The 22,040-nt window shown below is 43.3% G+C and overlaps 1 protein-coding gene across 1 annotated transcript in view; it reads right to left on the bottom strand.

Moving 5' to 3' along the window:
* crybg1a (crystallin beta-gamma domain containing 1a) overlaps positions 1-22,040 on the bottom strand; it is a 111,239-nt gene that overhangs the window by 7,095 nt on the left and 82,104 nt on the right. The window contains exons 9-19 of the mRNA XM_063006751.1: positions 18,299-18,425; positions 15,416-15,451; positions 13,283-13,470; positions 12,206-12,332; positions 11,766-11,911; positions 9,023-9,149; positions 7,986-8,015; positions 7,746-7,858; positions 3,921-4,053; positions 1,811-1,950; positions 785-908 (exon numbers count right to left, since the gene is read on the bottom strand). Of these exons, the coding sequence (XP_062862821.1) occupies positions 785-908; positions 1,811-1,950; positions 3,921-4,053; positions 7,746-7,858; positions 7,986-8,015; positions 9,023-9,149; positions 11,766-11,911; positions 12,206-12,332; positions 13,283-13,470; positions 15,416-15,451; positions 18,299-18,425 (1,291 nt within the window). The remainder of the gene's footprint in view (positions 1-784; positions 909-1,810; positions 1,951-3,920; positions 4,054-7,745; positions 7,859-7,985; positions 8,016-9,022; positions 9,150-11,765; positions 11,912-12,205; positions 12,333-13,282; positions 13,471-15,415; positions 15,452-18,298; positions 18,426-22,040) is intronic.

The following is a 22,040-nucleotide window of genomic DNA, read 5'->3' as shown; positions in this document are numbered from 1 at the left end:
CATTCCAAAAAAAGTTGGGACGGGGGCAATTTAGGGCGAGTAATGATGTGAAAAAACTAAATAATGATGCAATTTTAAACAGGTGATTGTGTTCATGGTTTGGTACAAAAGCAGCATCCAGGAAAGGTTGAGCCTTAGTGGACCAAAGATGATCAGAGGATCCAGTTTGTCCACAAATGTGTGAGAAAATGATTGAAATGTTTAAAAACAATGAACCTCAAAGAAAGATTGGAAGGGATTTGCATGTTCTCCCTCTACAGTGCAGAATATCATGAAATCGTTCAAGGACCGCATCAAGAACCTCCACTCAACACTATTAGTTTATCAAACCTTTATCAGCTCTACAATACAGAGTTACTGCACTAATCATACTTAACACTTTACTGTGCAAACAAGAAGCCTTATGTTAACCATGTCCAGAAGCGGCGTCGACTTCTCTGGGCTCGGAGGCCTCTAGGTTGGACCATCGGTTTTAGGCTAAAGAGCTCATAACTGCATCTCTTCTTTTAATTTCTTGCACGGCAGCCTTTAAACCTGCTCGACTGTAAACATTGCATCTGATCATCAGCAACCGACACGTTTTCTCTCAGTATCAGGGTGAGTTTGGGTTTTTCCTCCCCGACCCCGATCAGCGACCCTGTTTATACGGGCAGAGAGAAGCCGCCAGCCGTAGCCAATCACCAACGTACATTGTCTTATAGGATAACGATGCAGATCAGAGTCGGGAACCCGATGATGAATACCAGTAGGGATATTGTTGTGATGAAGTGAAATGGCTCTGTACCTGCAGCAGAGGTCGCAGGGATCCGATCTGCTGCCAGCCGCTGAACTTCCTCCAGTCACCGATCTCACCGGGCTGCAGGAGGAGCTGGCGGCCGTGGAAGTTCCTGCCCTCGTACATCACCCACCTACACACACACACACACACACACACACACGGTTTAAATGCTTGAATATTTCCTCAATCTTTAACAGTGAGCTGAAGACAGTAAACATGATCAAACCCCATTATTTAGTCCTGTGTGTGTGTGTGTGTGTGTGTGTGTGTGTGTGTGTGTGTGTGTGTGTGTGTGTGTGTGTGTGTATAATCGCTTTCCCTGCAGTGACCTGAGGATTCACTCAGTCATTCATTCATTGCCTGTTTTACCATTGTTTCATCCTGGTCAGGGTCGCAGTGGGTCAGATTCACTGGGAGAAAAGCAGCTCCAATTAACCTGACTGCATGACTTTGAACTGTAGGAGAAAACCAGAGCACCCAGAGGAAACCCATGTGGACACGTGGAGAACATGCAAAACTCTGCACAGGAAGGACCCGCTCCGTGATTCAGAATACAAACAATTCTGGACTCTAAGCTCAAGTGTGACCATTACAGTCATTTTACAAAGAACGAGTCAGTTGTAGCCTAGAGGTTAAGGTACTAGACTAGTAATCTATGCCAGGTTGTCACTTTTGGGCCCTTGAGCAAGGCCCTTAACCCTCAATTGCTTAGACTGTGTACTGTCACAGTCACTTTGGATAAAAAGCATCTGCTAAATGCTGAAAATGTAAACAAAGATGCATCTATGCTTCTATTTTCTCTCTCAGCTCTACACAGTGGTTGAGGCACTGGACTAGTAATCAGAAGGTTGCCGGTTCAAGTTCCGCTGCCGCTGTTGTGCCCCTGAGCAAGGCCCTCAATTGTTCACACTGTATTCAGTCATAATTGTGAGTTGCTTTGAATAGAAGTGTCTGCCAAATGCCACAAATGGAAGTGTGTGTGTGTGTGTGTGTGTGTGTGAGAGAGTGTGTGTGTGTGTGTCGGCAACTCACATTCCTCCAGTCACCACCAGTGACTGGATCTGTCCGTCGATCCCGATCAGCGACAGGTTTACGACGCCGTCGGTCAGAACCACCTTCCTCCCTCTGAAACACGCCTTACAGAAGAGTGTGATGGAGGGAAGAGAGAACTCCTGCACACACACACACACACACACATGATTAAGATCACATGATTCTGCACCACAGAGTGAATTCAGCAGGACAGTAGAAGCTTTCTGAACTTTATCTTCTCACATCTCAGTCCAGCCTCTCTCATTTCTCCCTCGTTTTATCCCTCGCTCTAGTTTCCATGCTCCCCTCTCTCCCTGCTTTTTTGTTCCATGCCTTTGTGATTATTCTCCAGCATTATTCTCTTTGCGTCACTTGTTTTCTCCCTGCTTTGCTTTTGTAGCGCTTTGGCCTCATTTTGGGTTTATTTGATACCTTACCCAACTCACGGCCCCCCATCCTTCTTAATACACTTTTTTTTGTTCTCTCTCATTACTTTTAACCCTACATTCAGACCGGCAGAGATATGATGCGACAAAGCAACCAGCTCTCAATCGGACTGTTAGACAGTTGGATAGACAGACAGACATTATAGATAGATAGATAGATAGATAGATAGATAGATAGATAGATAGATAGATAGATAGATAGATAGACAGATAGATAGACAGATAGATAGACAGACATTATATATATATATAGATAGACAGACATGATAGATAGATCAACAGATAGATCGATAGACAGATAGATAGACAGACAGACAGAATATATATATATATATAGATAAATAGATATTATAGATAGACAGACAGACATGATAGATAAATAGACAGACAGATAGACAGACAGATAGACAGACAGACATTATATATATATATATATATATATATATATATATATATATATATAGATAGATATAACAGATAGATAGAATAACAGATAGATAGAACAACAGACATGATAGACAGACAGACATGATAGATAGATCGACAGATAGATCGATAGACAGACATTATATATAGATAAATAGATAGACAGACAGACATTATATATAGATAAATAGATAGACAGATAGACAGACAGACATTATATATAGATAAATAGATAGACAGACAGACAGATAGATAGAAAGACAGATAGATAGACAGATAGATGATAGATAGATAGACAGACACAGATAGATAGAAAGACAGATAGAAAGACAGATAGATAGATAGACAGACAGACAGATAGACAGACACATTATATATAGATAGATAAATAGATAGACAGATAGATGATAGACAGACAGACAGACTATATATATTTATATATATATATATATATATATATATATAGATAGACAGATAGATATTATAGATAGATAGACAGACAGACAGACAGGTAGACAGATAGACAGAAATTATATATAGATAGATAGAATTTATAGACGAGCGATTAGCGTGAACACAACTGATTTGTGGTCAGATTGTTTTTTCTATATGTTTTGTAAATAAGAGTCAGTAAAGTACGCTGTACCGCCATGGCATTCGCTTTTTTACTTGGCGTCAGTTAAACTGTGGTAACCAAACACCCATAGACGATGTTGACACTGCAGGTGTGAACACGGAGCGATGCGTGATTCGAGCGATAATAGGTGAAAAATCACTGCCAGTCTGAACGTAGGGTCAGTCCTAGTGTCCCCCTTGGACAGTCAAGCATGTCCATGAAGACGCCTGACAGGCCGATAGCACTGCAAAGATCCATATAATAAAATATTTTACAGCTGCCCCACCTGAGCGCCGCAGTCCACATTCATTTGACCTGACACCAGATCATTTTGAAGCTGCCATTTTTGTATTATTATTATGAAATATAGCACATCACAAGCTGTCCAACTTTCTGTATTGAGCCGAATTCCCCTCTTTCTCTTCTGTACATTACCTAGGGGAGAACATACTGATTTTCCCCACACATTTTCTTACAATTTAGCACAGTGCGAGTACATTTAACGGTCAGGGTCTACGCTACACTTACAAACATTATCTGATGTGTCGGCATTTCCGTGTTTACCGATACAACCTGTATGGATGGATTTATTCAACATTTCCCCCCTCTCTTCTGTACTTACATGACCGACGGTGTGCAGTGAGAGGATGGAGCAGTCGGGGTGAGAGAAGCCCATGGCATGGGGAGTAGAGTACTCGCCCTCTTCTAGTACATACATGTTCTCCGTAAACTGAGCGCCTTCAAACGCCAACCAGCTAAAACACAAACAACGAATGATGAGCCGGACTGAAACACAGAGCACGTACAAACAGCAACACTATAGAGAGTCACTGTGTCTCATTCTCAATTGTACATCATGATAGATAGATAGATAGATAGATAGATAGATAGATAGATAGATAGATAGATAGATAGATAGATAGATAGATAGATAGATAGATAGATAGATAGATAGACAGACATACATGATAGATAGATAGATAGATAGATAGATAGATAGATAGATAGATAGATAGATAGATAGATAGATAGATAGATAGATAGACAGACATACATTATAGATAGATAGATAGATAGATAGATAGATAGATAGACAGACAGACAGACAGACAGACAGACAGATAAGATAGATAGATAGATAGATAGATAGATAGATAGATAGATAGATAGATAGATAGACAGACATACATTATAGATAGATAGATAGATAGATAGATAGACAGACAGACAGACAGACAGACAGACAGACAGATAGATAGATAGACAGACATACATTATAGATAGATAGATAGATAGATAGATAGATAGATAGATAGATAGATAGATAGATAGATAGATAGATAGATAGATAGACAGACATACATGATAGATAGATAGATAGATAGATAGATAGATAGATAGATAGATAGATAGATAGATAGATAGATAGATAGATAGACAGACATACATTATAGATAGATAGATAGATAGATAGACAGACAGACAGACAGACAGACAGACAGACAGATAAGATAGATAGATAGATAGATAGATAGATAGATAGATAGATAGATAGATAGATAGATAGACAGACATACATTATAGATAGATAGATAGATAGATAGATAGACAGACAGACAGACAGACAGACAGATAGATAGATAGACAGACATACATTATAGATAGATAGATAGATAGATAGATAGATAGATAGATAGATAGATAGATAGATAGATAGATAGATAGATAGATAGATAGATAGACCGACAGACAGATAGACAGACATTATAGATAGATAGATATTATAGATAGATAGATAGATAGATAGATAGATAGATAGATAGATAGATAGATAGATAGACAGACATTATAGATAGATATTATAGATAGATAGATAGATAGATAGATAGATAGACAGACATGATAGATAGATAGATAGACAGACATACATTATAGATAGATAGATGATTGATAGATAGATAGATAGATAGATAGATAGATAGATAGATAGATGATTGATAGATAGATAGACAGACAGACATACAGATAGATAGATATTACAGATAGATAAGATATTTACATTAACACAGATAATTATAGACAGCAGCTCAAGATACATTAAAGTACTAAAGTATTATTGCACACAACTATGTAGTTAAATAAATATTATAAGGAATGTAGAATATAATATAATAAACTATAAAATAGTGTAATTTGCAGTAAATATAAACGGAGGTGCAATGTACAATACTGTGTAGATGAATACAGAGTCCCACTGACATTCCCAAAGCTGGAATTTGGAAAGGTGAGAAGAAGCAAAGCCTGACGTAAGGAGATTTAAACCTGCACTCCGAGCAATAAATAATAATAAAATGCTTTAATTAATTTGATCAGTTAACAATGACTGGACGAATTCAAGCCTGAGGAAGCCGTGAGCTGTTCAGGACAGTTTTACCAGACTAGGCGCACCCTATGGTAGTTACAAAGCTTCAGAGAAGAACTGAAGCTGGTCAGAATCCTCACTGACCGTTTGAAGTTTGTACAATATCATGGTTGTTCTTGCACCACTGATGGTGGCGTGTCTACATTCATGTGAAAAAGTTAGAACACCACATGAGAACCTTTGTCTTCTTGAACATATTTAAACAAATGAACATTTGTGCTTCATTTGAACAGTATTGAGAGATAGAGCTTATATAACTAAACAAATGAAACTGAAAGAATTACTTTTAAACACAATTTGTAAAATGTAATAAACAAAAATTTATTGTGAGAAAAAAGTAAGGACACCCTATGCCCTAATAGCTGGTGTTTCCCCCTTTGGCTGAAATAATCTCAATTAGACATTTCCTATAACCATCTACCAGTCTCTGACATCGACTGGAAGAAAGTTTTTCCCACTCCTCCATGCAGATTTTTTTCAGCTGTGTGAGGTTTGAGGGGTTTCTTGCATGCACAGCCCGTTTCAAATCAGCCCACAGCATCTTAATAGGATTAAGATCCGGGCTTTGACTTGGCCATTTCAGAACTCTCCATTTCTTTCTTTTGATTCATTCCTTGGTGGATTTACTGGGATGTTTTGGGTCGTTGTCATGTTGCATGGTCCACCTCCGCTTCAGCTTCAGTTTTTGGACAGATGGTCTTACATTTTTCTCAAGCAACCTCTGATACAGTGAAGAATTCATTGTAAATTCTATAATGGAGAGCTTGCCAGGCCGTGCTGCTGCAAAGCAGCCCCAAAACATGACATTTCCACCTCCATGCCTCACAGTTGGTATGAGGTTCTTGTTCCCAAATGCTGTGTTTGGTTTGCGCCAAACATGTCTTCTGTTATTGTGCCCAAATAATTCAGCTTTGGATTCTTCTGTCCAAACTACATTGTTCCAGAAGTCCTGGTCTTTGTCTAGGTGTCTTGCCCTGATGTTTTTTTCACAGCAAGGGTTTCCTCCTTGCTCATCTCCCATGAAAATCAAACTTGTGCAGTCTCTTTCTGATGATAGATGCATGAACCTTGACATCAACTGTGGCAAGAGCTACCTGTAGGTCCTGTGATGACATGGTAGGATTATTGGAGATTTCTTTACGCATCGTGCGGTCTGCTCTTGGACTGAACTTGCTAGGACGGCCTGACCTGGCCATGTTGGCAGTTGTTTTAAATGTTCACCACATGTAAATGATTTTCCGGACAGTGGAATGGCTGGTTTCTAATTGTTTTGAGATCTTTTTAAATCCCTTCCCAGACTCATATGCATTTACAACCTTCTTTCTGAAGGCCTATGGTGATACCACTCACTTCAACAATCATAGGCAAACCAAACTAACGTCTGAGGTTTAAATAAAACTCCAATGTCCTCTAACGATGGTCTAATCACTGCAGCTGATGTGGTGCACCGGATTCTAATTTTAGACATTTTAAGTTGTTTTTTTTCTTTTATCTTCTTTTTAACGCCGTGTTTACTCTTGTGAGTTATATTCACGGCAGGAACGGTCTATGTGGGTGTTTTGTATCTGGTACGTTGTCTCTGATATTATATGTATTATATGTTAGGTGTCCTAACTTTTTCCTCACAATAAATTTTCATTTTTGTTCATTACATTTTACAGCTTGTGTTTAAAAGTAATTTTTTTGACATTTTATTTGTTTATTTATATAAGCTCCATCTCTCAGTACTGTACAAATGAAGCTCAAATGTTCATATGTTTAAATATGTTCAAAAAGACAAAGGATTTCATGGGGTGTCTTAACTTTTTCACATGACTGTATAAAGGCCCGATCGCCTCACGGTCGCCGAACTACGCCGAGTTCATTTTGTGACGTTAAATCAGCCTAATAAAGCTGCAAAATGAGAACAAAGCGTCCGAATTGCTACCCGAACCACAGAACCCTCCCCGTCTCAGCCTGACCATGTGTGACCAGAGCTCAGGACCGCTATGACCAATATGAATATACCAAGTATGTGATACACACCTTCCAGCGAGGACCTTACAGGAGCGAGGACAGAACCCTTCCTGCAGGAACGCCACACTCTCCTCCACTACCTGAACCTCCCCCAGGAAGTCGGGCTCAGAGAACAGAAGTACCTGCAGTTACACCAAACACACGTGACTTATGAGCGACGAGCAGCTAGTTCATTTCTAACAGAGGGACAAAATCTATCATAAAGGTGTTTTTATTATATTTAAGATGTAATTAATTGCACTAACTCACCTTAAACCGCGGCAGGCCTCCTGTCTGTTCCTGTACAGAAATAGCAGAACGTTATCAGAGAAAACGATACAGACAGAAACAGCTAAATAGATATTATAGATAAATAGATAGATATTTTGGATAAATAGATAGATAGTTAGCCACAGACGTACGTCCTCTTCAGAATCCAGCAGGCTTTTTTAATAAGCGCTTTGGTTTTTAATCATCTAAAAACGTGACAGAACTTTAACGGAAAATCTCAACCAAACTCTGCGTCAGTTCTAATGGGTCCATCTTGTTTGATTGACATCCACATCTTCCAATTGGACGACATGCGGTAAAACAGTGTTTTTAGTTGTGGCAGTAGTAGATGATTTTTTAAAATGCTAAAAGTTTAAGTAGATTAGTGTGTTTTCATTTCTGAATGGCCTTATTTACATTAGGTGTTATTCACATTAAGCAACAGTATCGGATTACACATTTTTTTCCTTCCGATATCCGATCCAGTGATTTAGGCCAATATCTGACCGATAACGATACAGAGCATCAGACCTCTAAAAAGACACGGTCGCCTCAGGTTGGTTAAATTGCACCCAAAAAAACCTCGCAGTGTGTAAAACTGTGCACGCCGAGCCACACTGAGGTCATTTTGAGACTTAAATTTGCATAATAAAGCTGCAAAACCTAAACAAAGCGGTGATTTTACAAACTTGGGTCAAAAATCTACATTTGGAGGAGAAATATGAAGCATGTGCACAACAACACTGTACCTACTGTCAAATATGTTGGTGGTGCTGGTGCTATTAAACTCTGGGGCTGTTTGGTTATCAGTGGAGCTGGTGTAGAAGGAGGTAAAAATACCCCAAACTGGACTAAATTAAAATCCTGACCATGACCCGATCAAATATAAGTGGACAGCACTTCAATAGTTAACGATGTAACAATCAGCAGTAAAAAGTCTGGTCTCTTACAAGCGTCTATAAACTTTTGACCCTAAATTAATCTTCCCATACAAACAAAAGTGTCAGCTCTAAGAACAGGTTGGATGAGTTATATACCAGAAACACGGGTTGCATAGACGAGATCTTGTGGTTGTTGGCGCCCCAGTCCTCCGGATTCGCGTACAGACCCTTCTCCAGAACGTACACCTCCCCGGAGAACGCCGGGTTCTCGAACAGAACCCACCTGTGGAACATCAGAGAGAGACGGACACACGTCAGACTGGAACGACGGGACCGAGCGAGCTCACACATGCTCTTCAGGCTTAACGGAAGCGAATCCCGGCAGTCATGTTCCGTTCATGTAGAAAGCCATGCCAGATGAGTGGAGGCTGGTAGAGCAGCAAAAGGCCAAAAGTATGTGGAAAGACCTCCTAATTAGTTAATTAATCCTAAATAGGCACAAATTCTTACAGGCACGTTCCAAAATCTTGTGGAAATGGAGCAGTTTTGGAATAGCATGTCCATTGGCCTTGTATCTTGGTAATCTAACCCATCACAATATCATGATGCAGGACTTTGGTCAGTTGGTCAAGGGGCAACACCAGCACAAGAACTGTTCATAAAGACCTGCCCTGGACACCCCGATGGTGTACAAGGAGGGTATATTCTCCTGACACGCCCTCCCTCCGAAACGCGTGCGCTCCACTGACCCCTTCTTGTTCACTCGTATTTCGGTGGGATCTGCACGTGAGGTCGGTCTCGCGCACGGAGAGTCACGCGCTGATCTCCACGTTCCTCCACTTCTGTACAGGCGCCTCGACCTACTAACCAGGGTCCCTACACAGCGTCAAAGACCCCGCCCACTTTTTAGTCCCGTCTTTTCCCACCCAGCAGACTAAGGGCCGATTCTGTCTGCCGTAGGCACTGATAATTGTGCCTGCTAGGAGCGCCCAGCCGACCGGTAGCAGAGCTGAGATTCGAACTCGGAGAGGCGCCTGCTACATATCGTTTATGTATGTAGCTATTAGCGGTTTAGCGTCTAAAGGTGCTAGTTTGTATTCTGTGGCTCGTTCCCTGTTATTTTTCTTGCTTACTGGATGCTTTTTCATTACCAGTTAGACCACCGTGCCCCGGCGACCAGCACATTCTTATGTTGCATTTATGACCGGTGAGTTCTTGTATCTTCTCCAGTGTTTTATTTACAATCAAGTGTTGATGTGATGGTGTTTTTGTTGCTTGTAAGCAGAGATGGCGACCCGAGTCCGAGTCGCACGTAAGTCGCACACACAGCGACTTCAGACTCGACTCGGACTCGTTTTAAATGACTCAGACGCGACTCGTGACTCTCAAAAAATGACTCGTAAACAACAAAAGTCAGCATGTAACAATTATAGATATATATGATCCGACATCATTAATGTAATTTTCTGCTCTCTAATAATAATAACAACGCTCCGGCCGTTTTAACCCGCAACGCACGCAATGTGTAAATGTTCCAGTCAGCTTCCGGCGTAGTGATGAAGCGTCGCTCCCTACTCTGGATTGAAATCTCATTTAAAATGGTAGAATACCCGGCCGCTCAGGTGGCGCAGCGGTAAAAAGACACGCGCTGCAACCAGGGCTGGATTTCGAAGGAGCGTCGTTTCGAATCCAGCTCCGCCTTCACGGTCGAGGCTGGGCGGCTATGGACAACGATTGGCCGGTTGTCCGGGTGGGGGGCGGGACTTGAGACCGTAGGGGATGCTCTCTCAGGAACGGGGCGGTTGCGCCCTCTGCTGGCTGGTTGGTGGCGCCTGTATGGAGACGGGAGGGGGTGTGGCGGAGTGTGTGATCCTCCGTACACAGTACTCTGCCACGCTACACTCGTCAAGTGTGGGTGATAAGACGGTCGATTGGCTGTGCACGTTTCGGAGGAGGCGTGGAACGGCCTCGTCAGCCCCAATCAGGAGCAGCAATCCGCACTAATGAGAGGATGATAGATGGGATGAAATTGGACGCGCTAAATTTATTAAAAAAATTTATAAAAAAATTACAACGGTAGAATACCCTACGTAGTGCACTTCATAGGAACAGCCGGGGTGAATGGAACGCTCCTACAGAATCGGGGCTGATGGTTGAAAGAACCGCTTTCTGAACCAATCAGAGCTTCTGATTGTAATTGTTAGTAAGAAATGCTGTTATTTGCATTTATTCAGTTTGCGTCACACAGATGACGTGGTAATGAAACGCTCGATCGGCTTTCTAACCACTTCCTGTTTTACTTCACGACCGGGAAAAGTTTGGAGGTTTTTAATTATAAGCACGTTTACAAAATAACGGATTCTGTTCCTAATGGGACGCACGCTTATAAATGTAATAGCATCTGGAAGAACAGAAGCTAAGGTAAGCAGCGGTTATGATGGTTTTTGCTGTGTTTGGGATTTTGGCCGCTGTGCCGTGATTTATCGAGCGCTTTTGTTCTGTAATGAAAACAAAACGTATCAGTTGAAGCTTTTAACTGGAACCTTCTTGTTACAGAAATTACATTCATTTACACGATGAGGAGGAAAGTAAAGACACGAAGTAAAACGGCTAAATACACTCGCTAATCTGTTGTTGTTTTTATCTGAACTTACAGATTATTTCTTTATTTCTACGCTACATTTATAATATATGTTTTGTGTAGATTATTGACCTGTGATTTGAGTCAGTACACATTATTGTGCGGCGTCTGTATGTTCTAATGCCATTTACATGTCCAGATATCGGTCAGCTTCCACCGCCGCTGCGGGGGACGATGTGAAAGTGTCAGATGTTGAGTGTCCGTAAACCTTTGGACATGTAACAGACAGATAAACACGGTGTGACGAGAGACACTCACACTCCAGACAGAACCTCCGCAGACTGGGTCTTGGCCCCGTATCCGGTCTCCTCCATGACCATGACGGGTACGAGCATGTCCACGTTCAGGCTCCTCGGGCTGAAATCCCTCTCACTGAACAGCTTCAGGTGAGGAGACACCAACTCCTGCACACACCAACACATTCACATTTGATTACATTTACTGCATCTAGTGGACGCTTTTATCCAAACCGACTTACAGTATACAGTTTTACGCAATTGAGGGTCAAGGGCCCAACAGTGGCAACCAGGCAAGTGTCAACTTGGTGGTGGTGGTGGGGCTTCAACCAGCAACCCTCTGATTACTAGTCCAGAACCCTAACCGCTGAGCTACCACTGTCAACACCACGTTCATGTTCATTACTCCTGCCCAGGTCTCGGGTCATCAAGCATCAGAAAACACAGGGGGGCGGTACTGACCGAGCGGACGGGCCGCAGGGAGCGCAGGACGTCGGTCGCTCCTCCCCAGTCCGAAGAGTCCAGGTACTCGCCCTCCTCCAAAACGAACTGTCGGGCCTCGAACCCGGGCTCTGTGTACCCCACCCAGCTGTAAACACACACACACACACACATGCCAGTCACATATAGAAAATAGAAAAAGCCACTAATTAATAATAATAATAATAAGTAGAAGAATAAAATTATTAATAATTAATAAGTGATGAAATGATGTCAGAAAAATCTTTAGAGCGTGATGCAGAATATGATCCACGCTTTAATAATAGTTTTATAGATATAATTTTTATTCTAATTATAAATTCTAAAATATATTATTGGATTTTTGTAAGTAGATATTTATTAAATGTGAATTACTACAGACGACGTTTAATAAGGGATCACAACGGCACAGTGGGTAGCGCCATCACCTCACAGCAACAAGGGCCTGGGTTCGATCCCCAGGTGGAGCGGTCCGGGTCCTTTCTGTGTGGAACTTTGCATGTTCTCCCCGTGTCTGTGTGGGTTTACTACTAGAGTCCTCCTAGGTGTGTGTGTGTGTGTCCTGTGATGGACTGGCAACCTGTCTGTGGTGTTTCATATCTTTTGCCCAGTGAATGAGACCCACAGAGACCCTGACCATGATAAAGTGATGGTAAAACACCCAATGAATTAATGTTTTAATAAATAAAATGTCATTAATTTTCAATTCAACATAAAAAGATAAATAATTACATTTTACTTTAATGTTATTTTGATAAATATAAATGAATAAGTACAAAATAAATACATTATTAATAATTATATAATAAAATTTTTATAGCTTTTTATTGAAATGTAATATTACTTTTTTATGTATTTTATTATTTTTTATTTTTTATTTTTATTATTTATAATATTTAAAGAGTTTTGAAATAAAAATATAAAGTATGTTTATATATTACGTTATATTTTATATTATTTTGATGTTATATTGTTAATTTATATTGATTTTATATTATAATTTTTATGATTATTATCAATCCCATAATGCACTGCGGCAGGTATGCACGTTCCACTCACAGGCCGCTGAGGATCTTCATAGAGCCGACGCTTCTCAGTTTGTTCTGGACGGGTGAGGAGGGCTCGGCGTTCTCTTCTCCTCCCTCGGTCTGTTCCTCGTCCTCCTCCTCGTCTCCTCCGATCAGGGGGACGTCCGAGTCCACCTCCAGGCAGGGGCCCCGGAGCCCGGGCTCCTCGTACAGCAGCGCCTGGTGCGCACACACAGAGAGGAACACGCGTGAGAGGGTTCTCGCCGACGGGACGTGTACCGACACACGAGCCGTCGTTCAGTCTGGTCCTGACCAGCACAGTATGCTGGGAATTCTGGGAAATTCCTCCTGAAATTCCTCCCCGCGGCTACGGAGTCGCTGCTGCACTTTTACAGGTTCTGTGTGTTCAAGTGCATCAGGGCTCAGTCAGGCTCCACGTGCTCCAGGGTTCAGGTACGCCGTGTTCCATCACATTGTAGTTTAATAACGGGTCACGCTGTACACAATAGAGCCAAAAGTATTTGGACACCTGACCACGAGCTTGTTAAACATCTCAGAGTGACCTCCGTGTGATCTTTTCAGATAGAACGTCAGCCGCTCTTCTGAAAGGCTTCTCACAAGACTTTGGAGTTTATCTGTGTGTGGGAATTTGTGCCCGTTCAGTCAAAAGACGACAGCATTTGTGTGGCTCCGGTTCATCCCAGAGCTGTTGAGTGGGGCAGAGGTCTGTGCTCTGTACACTGGAGCTTCTCTTTATGTCTTTATACATATTGCTCATGCTGGAACAGTAAATAGACAAGGTGTCCCATATAGTGTATATATTTTGACCAGAGGTGCTCCAACCTTTGCAACTCTATATTTAAAACCCATTTTAACAGAGTTTGGAGTGCGCCTATGGACATAGACCACTGAAGTCGTGAACTCGTTATGCCCATATTTGGAGACCCGGGTCTAACTCAGATTTCTGTAGACCCGGCTCTAACTTCTCCTGTGCTAAATAAACATGTTCAGAACCCTGTACGTTTCGTCCCGTGTACATGTTTCTCCCGTACATCACCGGATCCTCTGAATTACGAGGTTGTTAAAGTGTCGTAATACTAATAATGCTACACGAAAGCTAACGCTACTGCGCATTAATTAGACGTCACCGAACTACACCGATTGAATCGACGGAACGAGCGGCTCGATTTTGTTGAGTACAACCGAAGGCGTAACACCCGACCGTCCTCGCTTTCTAGTATAATGTAGCTAGCTACTAAAAATATAAAGTAAAGCTTGTGAACATCACGGCACTGTTACACTTTTGGATCGCGCTGCTTCGTACGCTTATTTAAGAGGCTTCCAGTTTAGTGATGTCAATTCAGTGCGCAGTAGCATTAGCTTACATGTAGCAGTATTCATATTTTGACTCTTTAACGACTTCATAATTCAGAGGATCCAGCGATAATAGACAGAATAATCTCCATAAAACAAAACCTAACAGCTCTGGAACATTTTTTATGACTACAGGATGCGAGAGAGGCAATTTGCGAAATCTCCATTCATTTTTGCTATTAAAAATTTCTCTTAGACCCGGGTTACCAAATATGGGCATAACAGCATGGCGTGGCCTACAATATGACGACACGACTTCAGTGGTCTATTTGTGCCCTGGTTCGCTATTGACTTTCCAATTTATCTTGAAGGTGTTCAGTAGGGTTGAGGTCAGAACTCCAGGCCAAGGCAACACTGCTGAAATGTTCCACACCAAGCTCATCAAATAATGCCGTTGAGCTCAGACCTGCTGGAGCAGGAAAGGATCTTCCCTGAACTGTTGCCACAAAATGAACTGTTTTTACATTGTTGGTTTCATACAGCTGTTAGCAAAGGGTGAAAGCTGAACAGCTAAACTCAACATCTAGGACGGCTGTCCACATACTTCTGACCGTGTATTGTATCACTATTACGTTTCCCAAACTGCCTGAAAATGTTGTGGTTACATTTCTCAGGATGGAAGCGCCTGTACTGGTGTAATCACAGACGGATAAGTCGTGCTGGGGTTCAAACTCTGTACAGCGGCACTACTCGAGGCCGTGCGAACAAAAGCTGGAACTCGCATTTGTAAAAAAATTAAAAAATAAATAATAATAATAATAATAAATGTTTTCTGTAGAAGTGAACATACCCGAACTTCATGAGGATTCTCCACTTTGATGCTGCCCTGAAATTAGGAAGATAAAACAACGTTTCAGTGCATAAACACACACAACAACACACACATAAAGAGACCTGGAATTTGTACCCTTTATATGTACATACAGTGTATCACAAAAGTGAGTACACCCCTCACATTTCTGCAGATATTTAAGTATATCTTTTCATGGGACAACACTGACAAAATGACACTTTGACACAATGAAAAGTAGTCTGTGTGCAGCTTATATAACAGTGTAAATTTATTCTTCCCTCAAAATAACTCAATATACAGCCATTAATGTCTAAACCACCGGCAACAAAAGTGAGTACACCCCTAAGAGACTACACCCCTAAATGTCCAAATTGAGCACTGCTTGTCATTTTCCCTCCAAAATGTCATGTGATTTGTTAGTGTTACTAGGTCTCAGGTGTGCATAGGGAGCAGGTGTGTTCAATTTATTAGTACAGCTCTCACACTCTCTCATACTGGTCACTGAAAGTTCCAACATGGCACCTCATGGCAAAGAACTCTCTGAGGATCTTAAAAGACGAATTGTTGCGCTACATGAAGATGGCCAAGGCTACAAGAAGATGCCAACACCCTGAAACTGAGCTGCAGCACAGTGGCCAAGATCATCCAGCGTTTTAAAAGAGCAGGGTCCACTCAGAACAGACCTCGCGTTTGTCGTCCAAAGAAGCTGAGTGCACGTGCTCAGCGTCACATCCAACTGCTGTCTTTGAAAGATAGGCGCAGGAGTGCTGTCAGCATTGCTGCAGAGATTGAAAAGGTGGGGGGTCAGCCTGTCAGTGCTCAGACCATACGCCGCACACTACATCAAATTGGTCTGCATGGCTGTCACCCCAGAAGGAAGCCTCTTCTGAAGTCTCTACACAAGAAAGCCCACAAACAGTTTGCTGAAGACATGTCAACAAAGGACATGGATTACTGGAACCATGTCCTATGGTCTGATGAGACCAAGATTAATTTGTTTGGTTCAGATGGTCTCAAGCATGTGTGGCGGCAATCAGGTGAGGAGTACAAAGATAAGTGTGTCATGCCTACAGTCAAGCATGGTGGTGGGAATGCCATGGTCTGGGGCTGCATGAGTGCAGCAGGTGTTGGGGAGTTACATTTCATTGAGGGACACACAAACTCCAATATGTACTGTGAAATACTGAAGCAGAGAATGATCCCCTCCCTCCGTAAACTGGGTCGCAGGGCAGTGTTCCAGCATGATAATGACCCCAAACACGCCTCTAAGACGACCACTGCTTTATTGAAGAGGCTGAGGGTAAAGGTGATGGACTGGCCAAGCATGTCTCCAGACCTAAACCCAATAGAACATCTTTGGGGCATCCTCAAGCGGAAGGTGGAGGAGCGCAAAGTCTCGAATATCCGCCAGCTCCGTGATGTCGTCATGGAGGAGTGGAAAAGCATTCCAGTGGCAACCTGTGAAGCTCTGGTAAACTCCATGCCCAGGAGAGTTAAGGCAGTTCTAAGAAATAATGGTGGCCACACAAAATATTGACACTTCAGGAACTTTCACTAAGGGGTGTACTCACTTTTGTTGCCGGTGGTTTAGACATTAATGGCTGTATATTGAGTTATTTTGAGGGAAGAATAAATTTACACTGTTATATAAGCTGCACACAAACTACTTTTCATTGTGTCAAAGTGTCATTTTGTCAGTGTTGTCCCATGAAAAGATATACTTAAATATCTGCAGAAATGTGAGGGGTGTACTCACTTTTGTGATACACTGTATACACCGATCAGGCATAACATCATGACCACCTTCCTAATATTGTGTTGGTCCCTCTTTCGCTGCCAAATTAGCCCTGACCCGTCGAGGCATGGACTCCACTAGACCCCTGAAGGTATGCTGTGGTATCTGGCACCGAGATGTCAGCAGCAGATCCTTTACCTCCTGTAAGTTGTGAGCTGGGGCCTCCATGGATCGGACTCGTTCGTCCAGCACGTCCCACAGACGCTCGACTGGATCGAGATCTGGGGAATCTGGAGGCCGAGTCGACACCTCAAACTGGTTCTTGTGCTCCACAAACCCTTTGTGTCAGGGAGCATCATCCTGCTGAAAGAGGCCACAGCCACCAGGGAAGCGTCTCCATGAGAGGGTGAACATGGTCTGCAACGATGCTTAGGTAGGAGCTACGTGTCAGAGTAACGTCCACATGGATGGCAGGACTCGACGCCGGCTTGCCGTCTTCCCATAGTGCATCCTGGTGGACAGGGGTCAGCATGGGCACGCTGACTGGTCTGCAGCTATGCAGCCCCATATGCAACGAACTGTGCTGCTGTGTGTATTCTGACACCTTTCTATCAGAACCAGCATGAACTTCTTCAGCAGTTTGAGCTACAGGAGCTCGTCTGTTGGATCGGACCACACGGACCAGCCTTCGCCCCCCACGTGCGTCAATGAGCCTCGGCCGCCCATGACCCTGTCGCCGGTTTACCACTGTTCCTTCCTTGGACCACTTTTGATAGATACTGAACACCCCACAAGAGCTGCAGTTCTAAAGATGCTCTGACCCAGTCGTCTAGCCATCACAATTCGATAATCAGTGTTATTCACTTCACCGGTCAGTGCTCGGAATGTTATACCTGCTCGGTGTCGAATTTTTATACACATATACAGTACAGTGAAATTCTCTATCTGTGTATCCCAGCTCGTTTGGAGGTTGGGGTCAGAGCGCAGGGTCAGCCACTGTATGGTGATCAAGCGGCAGACCGGGTTAAGGGCCTTGCTCAAGGGTCCAACAGTGGATTCAAACCACCAATCTTTACTGTGTCTGAATATATTTGCACAATCTTAAAACATTATAAGTTCACACTTATAGGATTAAACGTCGTTACCATTTTGAGGGGTCGTATGGATCCGATGAAGGGGTCGGGGAAACCCCACGATTCGGGACATGGGTACTCTCCTACCGCCAGGACAGACAGCATGCCCTGAAACCCTGGATCACTGAACACCAGCCAGCTACACACACACACACACACACACACACACACAATTGAATTATACAGTACATTAATTCTGTTGGTAGTACTCCACACACACACACACACACACACACACACACACACAACTAAAGACTCCACACACACACACACACACACACACACACAAAACTAAAGACTCCACACACACACACACACACACAAAATTAAAGACTCCACACACACACACAACCAAAGACTCCACACACACACACACAACCAAAGACTCCACACACAAACACACACACAACCAAAGACTCCACACACACACACAACCAAAGACTTCACACACACACACACAACCAAAGACTCCACACACAAACACACACACAACCAAAGACTTCACACACACACACACACAACCAAAGACTCCACACACACACACAACCAAACACTCCACACACACACACACACACAACCAAAGACTCCACACACACACACAACCAAACACTCCACACACACACACACACACAACCAAAGACTCCACACACACACACACAACCAAAGACTCCACACACAAACACACACACAACCAAAGACTCCACACACACACACACACAACCAAAGACTCCACACACACACACACAACCAAAGACTCCACACACAAACACACACACAACCAAAGACTCCACACACACACACAACCAAAGACTCCACACACACACACACAACCAAAGACTCCACACACAAACACACACACAACCAAAGACTTCACACACACACACACAACCAAAGATTCCACACACACACACAACCAAAGACTCCACACACACACACAACCAAACACTCCACACACACACACACACACACACACACAATCAAAGACTCCACACACACATACACAACCAAACACTCCACACACACACACACACAATCAAAGACTCCACACACACATACACAACCAAACACTCCACACACACAACCAAACACTACACACACACACACACACACACAATCAAAGACTCCACACACACACACACACACACAACCAAAGACTCCACACACACACACACACACAACCAAAGACTCCACACACACACACACACACAATCAAAGACTCCACACACACATACACAACCAAACACTCCACACACACACACACACACACACAAACAAAGACTCCACACACACATACACAACCAAACACTCCACACACACAACCAAACACTACACACACACACACACACAATCAAAGACTCCACACACACACACACAACCAAAGACTCCACACACACACACACAACCAAAGACTCCACACACACACACACACACACAACCAAAGACTACACACACACAACCAAACACTACACACACACACACAATCAAAGACTCCACACACACATACACAACCAAACACTCCACACACACAACCAAACACTACACACACACACACACAATCAAAGACTCCACACACACACACACACACACAACCAAAGACTCCACACACACACAACCAAAGACTTCACACACACACACAACCAAAGACTCCACACACACACACAACCAAAGACTTCACATACACACACACACACACACAACCAAAGACTCCACACACACACACACACACACAACCAAAGACTCCACACACACATACACAACCAAAGACTCCACACACACACACAACCAAACACTCCACACACACACACAATCAAACACTCCACACACACACAATCAAAGACTCCACAAACACACACACAACCAAAGACTCCACACACAACCAAAGACTACACACACACACACAACCAAAGACTTCACACACACACACACACACAACCAAAGACTCCACACACACACACACACACAACCAAAGACTACACACACACACACAACCAAAGACTTCACACACACACAACCAAAGACTACACACACACACACAACCAAAGACTCCACACACACACACACACACACAACCAAAGACTCCACAGACACACACAACCAAAGACTACACACACACACACACAACCAAAGACTACACACACACACACAACCAAAGACTACACACACACACACAACCAAAGACTACACACACACACACACAACCAAAGACTACACACACACACACACACAACCAAAGACTACACACACACACACACACAACCAAAGACTCCACACACACACAACCAAAGACTCCACAGACACACACAACCAAAGACTCCACACACACACACACACACAACCAAAGACTTCACACACACACACAACCAAAGACTTCACACACACACACACACAACCAAAGACTCCACACACACACACACACACACACAACCAAAGACTCCACAGACACACACAACCAAAGATTCCACACACACACACAACCAAAGATTCCACACACACACACACACACTCAAACCCTCCACACACACACACACACACAACCAAAGACTCCACACACTGAGATTCGAACCGATGAGTCTGAAATGTCAGCTCTGGTGTGCTGGCGCCCGTTGTGGGATTATCTGTAGATATTTTTTAACTCCCCTTGTTGGAAAACCGCCTCAGTGAAACTCTGATGTGGAAACACTGGCATCTAGTGGCGGGGTGCGATCGCGGGTACTCGTGATCTAAGCGAGGAGGCTCACATGCCCACCCCGGTGGTGAATGTCGGACTTTGCCAACAGTGCCCTCAAAATAGCCTCGAATATTTGCGGCACGGATTCCACGAGGTTCTGGCACCTCGGCGACGGACTGGCAAAGCTCCAGTAACACCAGTGGACCCCAGTGGTGCCGACGCCAAGGTTCAGACGCGCTTAAAAATGTGCTGTTTGTTTGGAGACTGCGACACACCACACACACGTCCACACACACACTCAAACCCTCCACACACACACAGCCACACACGTCCACACACACACTCAAACCCTCCACACACACACAGCCAGACACTACACACACACACACAGCCAGACACTACACACACACATACACCCACATACTACACACACACACAACTAAAGACTACACATGCACACACACACACACTCAAACCCTCCACACACACACAGCCACACACTACACACACACAGCCAGACACTACACACACACACATACACCCACATACTACACACACAACCAGACACTACACACACACATATACACCCACATACTACACACACACACTCAAACCCTTCACACACAAACACACACAACCAAAGACTCCACACACACTCACTCAAACCCTCCACACGTGCACACACACACACAAACCCTCCACACACAGCCAAACTCAAACCATCCACACACACACACACACACACTAGCCAAACACTCAAAACCTCCACACACACATACAGCTAAACACTCCACACACACACAAACCCTCCACACACACACACACACACACACACACACTAGCCAAACACTCAAAACCTCCACACACACATACAGCTAAACACTCCACACACACACAAACCCTCCACACACACACACCCAAACACTCCAACCCTTCACACTACACATACACTCAAACACTACACACACACTCAAACCCTCCACACACACTCAAACACTACACACACACACAACCTCCACACACACACACACACACACACTCAGACCCTCCACACACACACACACACTCAAACACACACACACACTC

The sequence above is a fragment of the Trichomycterus rosablanca genome, chromosome 13 (assembly GCF_030014385.1).
Source record: "Trichomycterus rosablanca isolate fTriRos1 chromosome 13, fTriRos1.hap1, whole genome shotgun sequence".
In the NCBI taxonomy this organism is placed as follows: domain Eukaryota; kingdom Metazoa; phylum Chordata; class Actinopteri; order Siluriformes; family Trichomycteridae; genus Trichomycterus; species Trichomycterus rosablanca.
The sequence above is the reverse complement of the archived record's forward strand: the minus strand, read 5'-3'. Positions and strand labels throughout refer to the sequence as shown.